The sequence below is a fragment of the Typha angustifolia genome, chromosome 13 (genome assembly GCF_048772165.1).
Source record: "Typha angustifolia cultivar Huaian chromosome 13, ASM4877216v1, whole genome shotgun sequence".
Lineage (NCBI taxonomy): Eukaryota > Viridiplantae > Streptophyta > Magnoliopsida > Poales > Typhaceae > Typha > Typha angustifolia.
Genome location: NC_133251.1, coordinates 17,534,247 through 17,547,767, shown reverse-complemented (window position 1 = coordinate 17,547,767; position 13,521 = coordinate 17,534,247). Strand labels below are relative to the sequence as shown.

The window sequence follows — 13,521 nt, the reverse complement described above, 5'->3', positions numbered from 1 at the left end:
GATTAGAGGGTTTTCTCGACATTTATCTATCATTTTGATGATTGTTAATCCGTTGGCTTGGGAGGAGAGACAAGAAGCTAGAGATTGTTTTTCGGTTATGATTGGAATTGCCCTTTTTTTCTGAGTAAAATCTGTAGATAATTCATTGAAGTGATGTCCCATCTTATAACAAGATCACGGTTGATTGGTCTAGGACTAAGGAGTGTTTTTGAGGGTTAGATTGGAGAGGTCATGGGCAGTGTTATTATTGGCTCTGCTTGTAAAAGATATTTGAATGGAAGCGTACATGTTTATCCGTCTAAAATATTCTCTAATCACTAGTGTGATAATCCAGTTAGGTTCTTCAAGTAGAGATGTTGATGGCTCTAACAACTGTTCAGTAATTAAATGAGCTAAGTATCGACCCCTCCTTTTGAGAGGAGCTTCTCAAGCAATCTGTGGAGGAGAGTAAAGGCTTAAAGACTTCAAAACATTATTGCAACCTTCCAAAGGGATAGTTTACATATGTTAATATATAGGGGCTGCATGTTGAATAAAAATACCAACCTCTTCATAAGGGCCTGCCTCCCTTCTATGAAGCATCAAACCCAACATGCCAAAAGGTTAAAACTGCAGTTTACATATGTGCTTGGCTACGACTAAGTTTTCTCTCTCACTCGTACGGTCACTCTTCCCTTTATTTTCTTCTCCTCTTCCTCTCCCTCCTATTTTACTTGGCAAAAATCCTTTTAGTCGGGATAGCTATTGTCGTGGCCATCGAGGCTATGGTTACTGTTGTTTGTGTTGCCACCGCCATGGTCATTTAGGTCATGATCATGAGCTCTTCTCTCTCTCTCTCATCTCTCTCTCTTTTTACTTGCCATTTTTCATACCATCTCTCTCATTGCATCTCCGCTGATCCCCATTGTCCTTCTACTTCTTTGCTCTGCGCTTCAAGCCCCCTTTGCCTCCCCTTCGTCAACTTCATCTCCTCTTAGAAATTGGCTTTACCACCTCCCCTCAATCTATCGCTCTTTGTCACCATGTTTTACCTTTCCTTTTCCTTTTTGACAAGGATGACAACCATAAATTTTGGCGGCCACCGAGTCACTGTTTCTTATATGATGATTTATTTTAATTTTTTTAAATATTAGCTATACCATCCATTCAAAATTGAGAAGAAACTAAAGCTAGCTAGAGTGTTACATTTGAATGTGTTGGATGATTCTCTTCCTTTGAAGGGCAATTCGAAGTACAGTGATTGAACGAAACATTTCTAATTCTTTAGTAGGTCAATTTTAATTTATAGTTAATCCCAAGGTGGAGGGGGTCAAGCGAGGCAATTGCCCCCTCAGTTCCTGAACATTTCTTTTAAAGTTTCTAGCACTTAGATGTAACTCCTCAAGTGGTCCATTTTAAATTTATAAATATATTTAAATATTTCATTCTTATATAAGAGTGTCCTGCAAAAGAGCCGTAATTTTTGAAAAAAATTTAGATAGATAAGTTATTATATATATATATATATTAATTGTTTATTGGAAATAAAGCTTGGTTTATTATAATAATAATATTTAATAACTATTTTTCGATACTAGGGTGAAACTAATAATAAAGTATTAAATCGAAAGTTGGATAGCCTAATGTGACATTCGATATTTCCCACTCGATATATATATATATAACCTCGTTAATTATTTAAATATAATAACGAGTTTGACTTTAATAAAACGTGTCCCCGAAATGTTACCTCTCGTCGACACGTCAGCTAGATGCTTCCGTCGGATGTGCGATGGGATATTTTCACAAGGACGGGTCAAATCGGAGGCGAGTTAGAAATATCCCAGATCGGTGCCGATGACGTGGCATCTCAGGAGTGGTTCGTCGACCCACCCAAGATATTTATGCAAACAGGGACGCTGACGTCCACGTTTAGGTACCCCGTGACACCGCGATAACATGGTCGGCGCTGGGTTTGCCCCGGAGGCGTCGTAGAACTACGAAAATGCCACGCAAGATATTTTCCCCCCCTTTTTTCCTTAAATTGCAAGATATTTTACTTAAAAAATACGAATGGGATATTCGCAAAATATATAAATTATCGATACTTTTTTGTGTGTGTAAGTTACAAAGGCCATTATACTTCGAGCATATCGTAATTAATTGAATATATAAATAATTATAGTGGGATATTTTTATCTTCTGTGGTGCTGCTTCTAGCTCATTTAGTTAGTACCTTCTCTAGATATTTGTAGCCGGCCAGGGCCTTTTTGTTATTTTACATCAAGCCACAGCCTTATTCCAACCTCCACTCCATGGAAAGAACCGTGTCCTTTTCCGTTTGATTAAAGACGGAGAGAAGAAAGTAGAGGCAGAAGAAAGCAGAGAGCGGCGGAGGAGGAGATGAGCGGAGGAAGAGGACGATCGTGCGGTGACCGGACTCCAACTAAGCGGTTCAAGTTCTCCGCCGATGACCAAATGGAGCTCGAGCTTGGCGAGAGAGAAGAAGAAGAAGAATACCAAGAGCTTGAGGAGGAGGAAGAAGAAGACGAAGAGATGGGTCATGGTCTATTCTATTATCCGGTGAGGCCGTCGGCTTTTGTGGTATCGGATGCTCTCGAACCCGATTGCCCGGTCATTTACGTCAACACCGTCTTCGAGAACGCCACGGGTTACCGCGCCGATGAGGTGCTCGGCCGGAACTGGTGAGCCTCTCCTTTCCTTGTTCTGTGTGAAACCCAAGTTTCTTTTTTGGTTTCTGATGAAGGATTTGGGGTCAAGATCTCAACTTTCGTTTGTTTTTTGTTTCTGTGTTCAGTTGGTTGGTGTTGTGAAAGTTTCGAAATTTCCCCTTCTATTTGATTTGATTCAGCCGGGTTTCACAATTTTGATCAGTTTTTTCTTCTTATTTGTTTTTAAGAAGATTATATACAACGGTTGGCAGTAAAAATTCTAGAAATATTAAACGTCATTGTACTGTTTCTCCAATTTCATTTTATGTCCAGTGATGAGATTTTTTGGGTAAAAGAGTTGCTTTTTCGCTGTCTTCCTCTTCTAAGATGAAGTTTAGTTTTTTGCCACATTGTAATTAGGTTCTTACTACATAATCCATTGATGTTGCTCGTCTGCTAACTTTCCATCACCAACTCAGCCGATTCTTACAGTTCCGGGATCCACGAGCACAACGCCGGCACCCCCTCGTCGACCCCATGGTCGTCTCGGAGATACGGCGGTGCCTCGAAGAAGGCCTCGAATTCCACGGCGAGATTCTCAACTTTCGCAAAGACGGCACCCCCTTGATCAACTCACTAAGGCTAATGCCGATACATGGCGACGACGGCATCGTGACCCACATCATAGGCATCCAGCTCTTCTCCGAAGCCAACATAGATCTCAACCGCCTCTCTTACCCAGTCTTCAAACAAAAATCCTACCTCAAATCCACTCACCAAGATCTTACCGACTCTACTATGTATGAACAGCAGCAGAACTGTGGAATGCTGCAATTGTCCGACGAAGTCTTAGCTCATAACATCCTGTCACGTCTGACCCCAAGAGACGTGGCCTCGATTGGATCGGTGTCCACTAGAATGAGGGAATTGACCAAGAACGAGCATTTGAGGAAGGTTGTTTGTCAAAATGCCTGGGGAAGAGAAGTTACTATTAAACTTGAGCTAAGTACGAAGAAGTTAGGCTGGGGCCGGCTTGCAAGGGAGCTGACGACTCTCGAGGCGGCGACGTGGAAGAAGCTCACGGTCGACGGCAGAGTCGAGCCGTCTCGCTGCAATTTTAGTGCGTGCGCCGTCGGTAACCGGCTAGTGCTCTTCGGCGGCGAGGGGATTAATATGCAGCCGATGGACGATACTTTTGTGCTCAATCTCGAGTCGGCGCACCCGGAGTGGCGGCGCGTGAAGGTGGCCTCGTCTCCGCCGGGGCGGTGGGGACACACCTTGTCGTGCTTGAATGGCTCATGGCTGGTTGTCTTCGGTGGATGTGGGAGCCATGGGTTGTTGAACGATGTCTTCGTTTTGGATTTAGACGCGCATCAGCCGACCTGGAAGGAAGTTACCGGGTTGGCTCCGCCGCTTCCAAGATCCTGGCACAGCTCCTGCACCGTCGACGGGTCGAAGCTGGTCGTGTCCGGCGGTTGCACCGACGCCGGCGTCCTACTCAGCGACACGTTCTTGCTCGATCTGACAAAAGAGAAGCCAACGTGGAGGGAGATAGCGTCGGAGTGGGCGCCGCCCTCGCGGCTCGGCCACACGCTCTCCGTCTACGAGAAGACGAAGGTTTTAATGTTCGGCGGCCTGGCAAAGAGCGGCTCGTTGCGGCTGCGGTCGTGCGACGCGTACACGATCGACCTGCAGGACGAGGAGCCGCAGTGGCGTCAGCTGGGCATGGCCGGGTTCCCCAACGTCGGGCCGCCGCCTCGACTCGACCATGTCGCGGTGAGCTTGCCGTGTGGGAGGATCATCATCTTCGGGGGATCGATCGCCGGGCTGCACTCGCCGTCGCAGCTCTTCCTTCTTGATCCGTCCGAGGAGAAGCCGACGTGGAGGATCCTAAATGTGCCAGGCCAGCCTCCTAAGTTCGCATGGGGGCATAGCACTTGTGTGGTTGCGGGGACTAGAGTTCTAGTACTGGGTGGTAATACCGGGGAGGAGTGGATTCTGAATGAGTTGCATGAGTTGTGCTTGGCAAGCTCCCCGGATGCAGATCCATGAGACACTGTCACTGCCACCTTCAATTACCAATATCATCACTTTTGTTATACTTTTTGCCATTTTATTCTATTGGCCTCGATCTCTTTTGCTCTCATTCTGCTTGTGTTTGTAGTCTGGATGTCTATTACTGTGTTTGTACATCTCTTCTAGTGTAGTAGTCATTACTCATGAGCGCTTTTATAATTCTGGGTTGTTTTTAGCTCTCAGTTAGTTTGGGTACCATAGAAACTGGGCCCAAAAGGAAAGGAAGTTTTGGACCCAACCCGATCCGTTTAAGACCCATTCCTTGCCCTAATTCTCATTGTTTTTATTCTTATATAAAATAGATCATTCACTGCGACACTCGTCTCCTACTTCCTTCCTCCTTCCCGCTCCTCAGCTCCTCTATGAATTCCTCTCCACCCCAACCGAAAACAAAACCCAAATCCTAAACCCAAATCCTAGCTCCCGACCCAAGATGACCCCATTCCTCCTCCCCATCCCCGATGCCAGTAGAAACCCTAGCATTCTTCTCCCGTCTCCGGCGATCTCACCTCTTCCCTTCACCCCGCGCCTGCAACGTCGCCCTCCACTGCCTCGTTGCCGCCGGACACGGCGACCTCGCCATCAAGATTCTCGCCGACCTCGTCTCCCGCGGCTTCCGTCCCCACGTCTCCTCCCTCAACTCCGCCGTCTCCTTCCTCTCCAAGCTCGGCAACCCCGGCTATGCTCACCGCCTCGTCGATTCCCTCTTTCCTGCGCTCTCCCGACGCTGCGATGTCTTCACACTCAACTCCCTTATCAGTGGCTATTGCCAAGCCGGCGACTTGCGTACTGCGTCCCAACTCGTGATGAGTCTCCGCCCTGATATCGTCACATACAACACAATGATCGCTGCTTTTGGTAAGCATCAGATGGTTCGATCGGCTCTGTGCTATTTCGGCTCCATGTGGAAGTCCAAGTCGCCGAATGTGGTAACCTACAGTGTGCTGATAGACTTATTCTGCAAGTTGCATGATTTGGAAATGGCGCGGATTGTGTTTGACGATATGACATTGTCACGAGTTTTGCCAAATTTGGTGACTTTTACCTCTTTGATTGACGGGTATTGCAAGATTGGGCAAATTGAGTCTGCATTGGGGTTGTACGGTCGGATGCTGCGGCTTTGGTTGTCCCCGAATGTTTTCACTTACAATGCGCTTATTCATGGTCTTTGTAAGAAGGGGAAGGTGGAAAGAGCCATGGGGTTGTTTGGGAGAATGTGTGAGACTGGGCTGAAGGCGAATGCAGTTGTTTACACCTCGATAATTGATGGGTACTTCAAAAGAGGAGATCTAGATATGGTGATGAGACTTTTATATGATATGTATAAAAGGGGAATAAAACTTGATATGAAATGTTATGGGGTTGTTATTTCAGGATTTTGTAGTAATGGTAGGTTGGATAAAGCACTAGAGATGAGGAAAGAGATGGAGGGAAGAGGTTTTGTTGTGGATAAGGTTATCTTAACAACTTTAATGGATACTTACTTTAAAGCAGGGCAAGTGAAGAAGGGATTGGAACTTCATGAAGAACTATTGCAGAGAGGATTTGGTTCTGATGCAATTGCCATCTCTGTTGTGGTTGATGGACTTTGCAAGAATGGGCTTTTGCAGGAGGCAAAGGAATACTTTCTAAAAGCTGAAAATGTTAATGGAGTTTCTTACACTGTGCTTATCGATGGGTTGTGTAAGAAAGGGGAAGTTGATGATGCTAAAAAAATCTTCGAGGAAATGGCCAATGCTGGTTTAGCTCCGGACAAGTTTAGCTACACATCTCATATTGCTAGGCTCTGCAGAGAAGGGGATCTAGTGGAAGCTTTTAGAGTTAAGAATTTGATGCTTAGAAAGTGTGCAAACCCTGATTTGCTTACTCTTACCACACTTATCTGGGGTCTGGCTAGTAAAGGACTTATGATTGAGGCAAAGCAGGTGTTTGATGACATGTTACAGAAGGGAGTCGCTCCAGATTCTGTTGTATATGATGTTTTAATCAGAGGGTACCATAAGCAGAATGATACAGCTGCAATCTTGAATTTGGAAGAGGATCTAAGAAAGAATGGACTAATCAAGTAGGGGCTACACTACAAGCTGCATCTATACTCTAGCTTGATAACCTCTTCAGGTGCATATGATTGAAAAAGAAAAAAATTATGTTCAATTTTAGGTGAATTTTAACTTGGAATTTCTGGCTGCTTAGCTGACATGTTATATGTCGTGTCTAGGTTGGACGAGTTCTTTTGTCAAAAAATGGAAATTGCCAGAAAGAAGTAGTGTGTGTCATCTGGCCACCTAGGTGAGCTTAAATATGTTTGTCACCTGGGAGATGATTTTGTTCGGGTCATCTGTGATCATGTTATTTTGTCTGGTTCAAAGTTTTGATCTTCGGCTCATAACCATATATATTCTTTTACACTTCATATGAAAAAAGAGAGGGGAAATAATGATATTATCAGGACAAATAAGTGATGCCTATTGTCCGTATACTAATAATTTAGTCATTCTTAATCAATCAGCCCAACTAAAACATTGTCTTAGTTATGGTAGAACTCATGCTGTTCAGTAATTTTTTATAATTCTGCATTATTTATTCAGACGGTAAGTCTCGAAACTTGAAGTTATTAAAAATGTCTTTTTGATATGTTATATTGTTATGTGATGCATATGTCATAAACGGGGCTTAATTTTCTATTAGAAATGATGACCTTCCCTAAATAGTTGCTTCCTTCAATAGAGATGCCATTCAAGAAGGCAAGAACTGCATTACTTTGTCATTTCAATATTATTAATTTTTGTCCTTCTTCAAATCAAATGCCATCCTCCTCTTTTTATCAGTAGGTAGAATACCCAACTGACTTCTTGTTTCTTTCTCTCTTCTGATGTATATTTTGTTCAGGTTGTGTTGTGGGCATAGTTGGACTTCAAGGTTATCTTTGGACATGGGTAATGTTATCTCTCACATAATCAAGCATGTTCACAAACTTAGTACTCAGCTATCTTAATCTGACAGACTTGCATAAAAATCTCTTTCAGGTCCCAGGTGCCCCAAGTAGTGTCACATGCAATTTCTGTCCAGGAGAGCGAAGTTGACAAAGATATGGACTATAAATGTTTAGCATGTGAAGATGGCAGAAGACTTTTGATCTCTTCCCTCAAGAAAATGATCAGGGAAGCATTACTTTCACCAAAGGTGTCTTAGAAGATTTCACAAAACATTTATCCCTGAGTTTTCGACTATGAGGCATGCGCCCTCTGTTTGCTGGTCGCTTGTAATAAAGGACATGATCTTGCTCATGAGGGTGCTGAAATTATCCCTGAAACATGCAAATGGACTATAATCTCTGGGCAAATGGGTCTATTCAGACGACTTTAGTAGGTTAACGAGCTCTATCTTCTCATGCTAAAGATGAGCAGTTTTAAGTTACATTATTCATGCTCCCGTATGAGTATAGGAACCTAGGAGCATCTAGGGAGCTATGAGCTTTTGTATTAGTTACATCGAAATTGAGCTTGTGCTTTAACCTGTATTAATTTATTTTTGCATTGTAATAGTTTATAACTAAATTAATAAACTGTGATTTGTATTCTAATCCTTGTGAAGATCATGACGTAAACTGTCCCTTTTTGGTGGTGTATATACTGATGATGATTTTAGTGGTTTTTTTTTAAAAAAAAAAGATTTTAGTGGTCAGTTGACTATTTTTTTTTTCTCAACGATTTAAGTTTGTATCAAGCATTAGGAAAATAATTTACGGTTTTTTACTTTGTATGCCCATCTTCATTGCCCATCCTCTTCCTACCTTCTCCCTTTAATTCTCGTCACATGTATTGTTAGATTACATAGCATGTTTAAACTCCAAGCCAGTAGCATGGATTTTAGTTAAAAAGTTTTGAAAGCTTATGTGAAGATGTGCGTATATGGGTGCCCTTGTTTCCTCCCCTTGAGAATGAGGGAGAAAACGAGCACCACTGCACTCCACTCCATGAGAATTACTCCTGAATTTGCCATATAAATAATGCTTACATAATACCGGTCTGTATAAAGTCATCTTCATACGCTGATGTTTTAGAAAATATCACGTAATAGGCTGAACATGTATTAAAAAGTGCTACAATATTCTGACCCACCAAAAAATGTTTTAGTTTCAGTCATGTATAGAAAGTACACTGGCCAAGGCTGAATCAGGAACAAAAGGTCTCACAATTGAATGTGCATCTCCCTACTCCAATTGCTGACTACTGTAATCAGCATATAGATGTATCGTACAATTGATACATAACTAAACAAACAAATAAATTTCGACAAAGATTGTGCAGATTGATTTGATGTAGCAATATAAGATTCTATTCCTTTTCTCCTGTAACATATTCTGATAGATGACCACTAACATCTAGCATCTTTTCCATCATAGAATGTTGGGGGATTGCATGTGCTGTTTGACGTAGCAATACAAGCCTGAGAGTCCTTTTCATGAACGTGTTCCTGATAGATCACATACGGGCTCTACAAGCTTCTGTGTCCTTTCCAGGGATGCATTCTTGATAGATGGTATATGAGCTTTACAAGCTTCTGTCATTTTCTTGAGTGCAATCCTGATAGATGGCGTAAGAATCCAGCATGCAGTGAATGGCCAGCCTTCATCACAATTTGAATCCTAATTAGTTCTTGATGGTAATTGATATATATTCTTTAAGTCCAATAGTAGAGCATAAGATCAGGATAACAGATATCGACAGAAAGATCATGTGTACCTAAAATGCTTTATTGGTGTGAAGTGTGAATGGAATAGAAGTTAGATTATGTAGCCTGTCACAAGAGATAATGGCATGCTCATAAATCCAATTCTTGAAGTGAGGTGGCGGAACATCTCCAACTTTACATAAATAGGATTCCTTTGTTATTGACTCATCGTTAGGAACTGATCATTAGCTTGAATTTGCAGGTATTTTTGTTGAAGTTAAAATAAACACCCTCTGTTGACATCATTCTTGTAGTAAATGCAATTTACGATTTCATGGATTGAACCAACAAAGGATAGCTAAACTTCTTACTCCAATATGCTGTCAATTAATTCAGGCAAAAAGCAACAACAACTTAAAAAGAATAAGAAAGAAAACAATTTGGACTAGAAATAATCTGCTTGTTTCACATTATATTGTTGAAAGGATTATGGATTTGACAAAATTATATAAGTGTAAGAAAGAGAATTAAATTTCACATCAGAAACTCATTCAGGAAAGTTGCTTCATTATCCAAACTATCAGAAGAATCTATTTTTACTATATTGTCATGCGTCTTATGACCTTCAAGTTGCTGTGCAGGTCCAAATTTCAAGGATCTTAGTGAAACTCTTGCCATAAGCTGAGCTGGTCCTGAATCTCAAAATCCTTATACAAGACTGGATATATAAGAGATGTAAAAGCAAATAAGCAACATACTCCCAGACTGTACACATAAGCAGGATGCTTATGTCTATATACATGCATCATTAATTTCTGAATAAACTGTATCTTTTTAATTTGGTATGTCAATTTACTAAATGACCTCAATATAGCTTGTTAAGGAAGATGCGCACCTTGTATGCAATTATATGTGCAACTGGAAGCCCTTGGTTACCATTTTGTGCCAAAAGAGAAAAGTCTCCAACAAGATCCAAAATCTTGTGGCGACAAGGTTCATCATGAAACCGAAGCGGCGGGTTTAGCCAACCACCAGAGATACTGCAAAGGGAGATGCATTAAAAATCAGATGTTTTTACTAACCATTTTTATTTCAGGAAAGCAATTAATAACTAAAAGTCAGAATCATCAATTTGACGATATAAAGTCACAAATAAGATCCACTAAATATATAAAAGTATAATATGGTTCAAACTAAAAACATCAGAAATAGAAATAGTGTACGTCAAAGCACTATTGATGACTAAAGACTAGAAAACACAAGAAAATTGATAATGGGGAGTACAGAACTAACTGCAAAGTGCAGAAATGAAAAAACAGTTCAGATGGACCAGTTTGTGATTGCATTATATAAGATACTGCTCTATCAATATCTAAACATAAACTCCATGCATTTTCAGCATGAGAGGAGGAAAGACCATAGACAGTCAAATAGCTAACGAATAAAAGATGAACTTTTGTGAAGATGACAGGACAATTTGGTTCTCCAACCTGCAAATAATAGCATTCTCTTGTGATCCTCCTTGAATAAGCCCATCATTGCGCATAAGTTGAGCCTGCAAAACAATATGACATAAGTGTGAGATTGTGATCAGTAGCTAACTGGACTAGCCATGACATCTCTCGGCTACCAATATAGAACAGAAAAAGGAGCATAAAAGGCTTGATAATAGTGAAACATCTGGCAATATATTAACTATTAACTTGACAAGTTTATGCAGAATCTTATTATAGTATTAGACATATTCACATCCAAGCTCTAACACATCAAAGAAGATAGCTCATGTAAAGTGTGCTGCAAAAGTGAAGGCTATCCATGTCTCTGTAAGATTTATCTGTGTGTCTACTTGTTGAGTGAGACAATGCAGAGAATTATGTATTGAGAAAGAGGGAGGGAATTGAACCATCATAGAAATAGCAACCAGAGGAAAACTGCCTCAAGACACATTATTCAAGAGAAACAAGAAAACAATAAATATGTATTATGAATTCTATGCTAGTATTGGTTCTGATGCAAAATGCAGCCAATGTAAGCTATGATAGAATAATTGTACCCATGGTCCAATAAAACTGGCAATCTAATCAAGTAAAAAGAATGCAGACCTCTTCGTATACACAAAAGGTTCTTGAAGAAGCTATCTCATTTGAATATGTACAAACGTCAATGAAAGAAGAGAACCACTGACATCCGATTGCTCGCACCTGTAACATCATGCAGGGATTACTTAATCTTTTATCTGAATTCAACCATTCAGATAAACAATTTGTCTGAGCTTCTTCAAATTAATACATTTGTGGATAAATGCATGGAAAATTATAAAGAATATTAATTGAGTGAATCCTCTATGATTAAAGTCCATAGATAGATGCTTAGGTAACCAAAAGACACCTTATCAGGAAAATTGAATATTCTAAACAGGAACTTAACGAGAAGAATGATTTAGAATCTAAAACATGATTCTTACAATTATGCTCATGGTTTTGATGAACCTCAACAGGATACAAATGTTTTACCTTTTTCAAGTAAAATGTTTGAAACAAATTCTGCATATAGTCCAAAATTAATTTATGCCTCTAATATTCCACCAGGATAATATATATAAAAGATGGGGTTAAATCAAAAGGAAATGATGATTGTATGAACTAAAATAAATTTAAAATTGTATTCGACTACTAGTCAAATATCTTGTGTGGCTAAAATATAGGAGATCTGTGGAAAAACAAAAGCATCTTGGTGTTTAAATTCCCAATCAGTCGATGACCACATTGAATTTGTCATTGACTAAAGAAAGACAACTAAAGATTGTATAACAGACACACATATGCATAGTATAGATAGAGCATTTAACAAGAAAAAAAAGCGACGAGTAACCAGTATAAAAAAGCTATATTTTCCAAGTGGCAAAAGGTGAGACATACGTGTGGAAAATCTATTCCATAAGTAATGCGGGTCTCTGGTGAAGGAAAAGCAACTATAAAAGAATCGCCCCTCCATAAGTACACTGGTTTGTGGAGTTCAGATGCCAGTTTATCCATGTGATGGCCATCACAATCCTCTGCAGCACATAAACGAACAGCTTCTATTGCATCCACCCACTCCTTTGCCGATCCATCTAGTAAAGGTATCTGTACATTTGGTTAATCATTCGACTAATTTTCCTGCATATGAGACCTTCACATGATTCTATTTTTCTTAATAACTCGTTCTCAAACAAGATTTCTAGTCTAGAAATATAGACTTTTTTTTTTCTTCTACCAATGTGATGCCTACGTATTCAAAAAGGAACAAAATCATCAACATTCCAAGATTTAATCTTTGGCAACCAAAGAGGAATTAATATTATCAGAGAAATCGAACCTCGTCTCCTCCGTCAATCTCGATGCGGCAATTATCGACCCCGCAAGCCTCCAACGCCGAGAGGAGGTGTTCAACCGTCCTAACCCTAGCACCGCCACGGCAGAGAGTGGTGCAAAGGGGCGAGTCAACGGCGTGGTCGATTGTGGCCGGAATCCTACTCCGCTGGCCACGGGCGCCGGACACGAAGTACCTTCCCTCCCCGGCCATCGCTGGAAGCATACGAGCGGTGGTTGCGGCGCCGGAGTGGAGTCCGATACCTGAAATGGACACCGCCGATGCTAGTGTTTGCTGAGGCTTCCCCGTCTTCCATGGAGATAGGAATAAAATCAGAAGGTTAGGATTTAGAGAGAGGAGTGGAAGGAAAGAGAGAAGATCGTAGTTACCGGCTTCCATAAGAGCACTCCAGTGACGGACTCAAGGGCTTGGGTGCCCGAGGAGAGCAACCGGCGGAAGTGCATGATCCTAGGCGGTGATGCTGCTGACCCTGTTCTCATTGACACTCTTTTAACGTTAAAATATTTATTTGTAAATATATTTACGCCCTGTGATTTGACCGATAAGTTAGCTTTAAACTTATTTAGAAGGAATCTAATTAAACTACTTATATATATATATATATATTTCTCTCTTTTAAATTTCATTAGGTTTCTTACACTTATTAGACCCGGGAAAAGAGAAAAATAAAAATAAAAATGGGAGGGCTAGTTTGGTCAAAAACACTAGACGGATACACCTCCGTGCTCCGGTCTACCCCCATTCTTGT

The 13,521-nt window shown here is 40.9% G+C and overlaps 3 protein-coding genes across 7 annotated transcripts; 2 read left to right on the top strand and 1 right to left on the bottom strand.

The window, feature by feature from the left end:
• The first annotated feature begins 2,283 nt into the window (after positions 1 to 2,283).
• LOC140773529 (adagio-like protein 3) lies at positions 2,284 to 4,886 on the top strand. The gene is made up of 2 exons (XM_073116135.1): positions 2,284 to 2,684; positions 3,131 to 4,886. The coding sequence occupies exons 1-2, from the start codon at positions 2,383 to 2,385 to the stop codon at positions 4,701 to 4,703; spliced, it is 1,875 nt and encodes a 624-aa protein (XP_072972236.1). The 5' UTR covers positions 2,284 to 2,382; the 3' UTR covers positions 4,704 to 4,886.
• Positions 4,887 to 5,032: 146 nt separating this feature from the next.
• LOC140773532 (uncharacterized) lies at positions 5,033 to 8,348 on the top strand. 2 transcript variants are annotated; one of them, XM_073116137.1, is made up of 4 exons: positions 5,033 to 6,845; positions 6,946 to 7,016; positions 7,617 to 7,663; positions 7,754 to 8,347. In XM_073116137.1, exon 1 carries the CDS (start codon positions 5,189 to 5,191, stop codon positions 6,794 to 6,796), a length of 1,608 nt encoding a protein of 535 aa, XP_072972238.1. In that variant the 5' UTR covers positions 5,033 to 5,188; the 3' UTR covers positions 6,797 to 6,845; positions 6,946 to 7,016; positions 7,617 to 7,663; positions 7,754 to 8,347. The 2 variants fall into 2 exon arrangements, with proteins under 2 accessions (XP_072972238.1, XP_072972239.1); XM_073116138.1 differs by lacking the exon at positions 6,946 to 7,016 and having other exon boundaries at positions 7,754 to 8,348.
• Positions 8,349 to 8,813: 465 nt separating this feature from the next.
• LOC140773157 (probable UDP-3-O-acyl-N-acetylglucosamine deacetylase 1, mitochondrial) lies at positions 8,814 to 13,399 on the bottom strand. Of its 4 annotated transcripts, none has more exons than XM_073115570.1 (7): positions 13,142 to 13,399; positions 12,759 to 13,061; positions 12,320 to 12,526; positions 11,504 to 11,602; positions 10,892 to 10,956; positions 10,297 to 10,441; positions 8,814 to 9,356 (listed from the first exon to the last, which is right to left on the bottom strand). In XM_073115570.1, the coding sequence occupies exons 1-7, from the start codon at positions 13,397 to 13,399 to the stop codon at positions 9,294 to 9,296; spliced, it is 1,140 nt and encodes a 379-aa protein (XP_072971671.1). In that variant the 3' UTR covers positions 8,814 to 9,293. The 4 variants fall into 4 exon arrangements, with proteins under 4 accessions (XP_072971671.1, XP_072971672.1, XP_072971670.1 ...); XM_073115571.1 differs by lacking the exon at positions 8,814 to 9,356 and adding an exon at positions 9,394 to 9,527; XM_073115569.1 differs by lacking the exon at positions 8,814 to 9,356 and adding an exon at positions 9,535 to 10,119.
• Between the last annotated feature and the right edge of the window lie 122 nt (positions 13,400 to 13,521).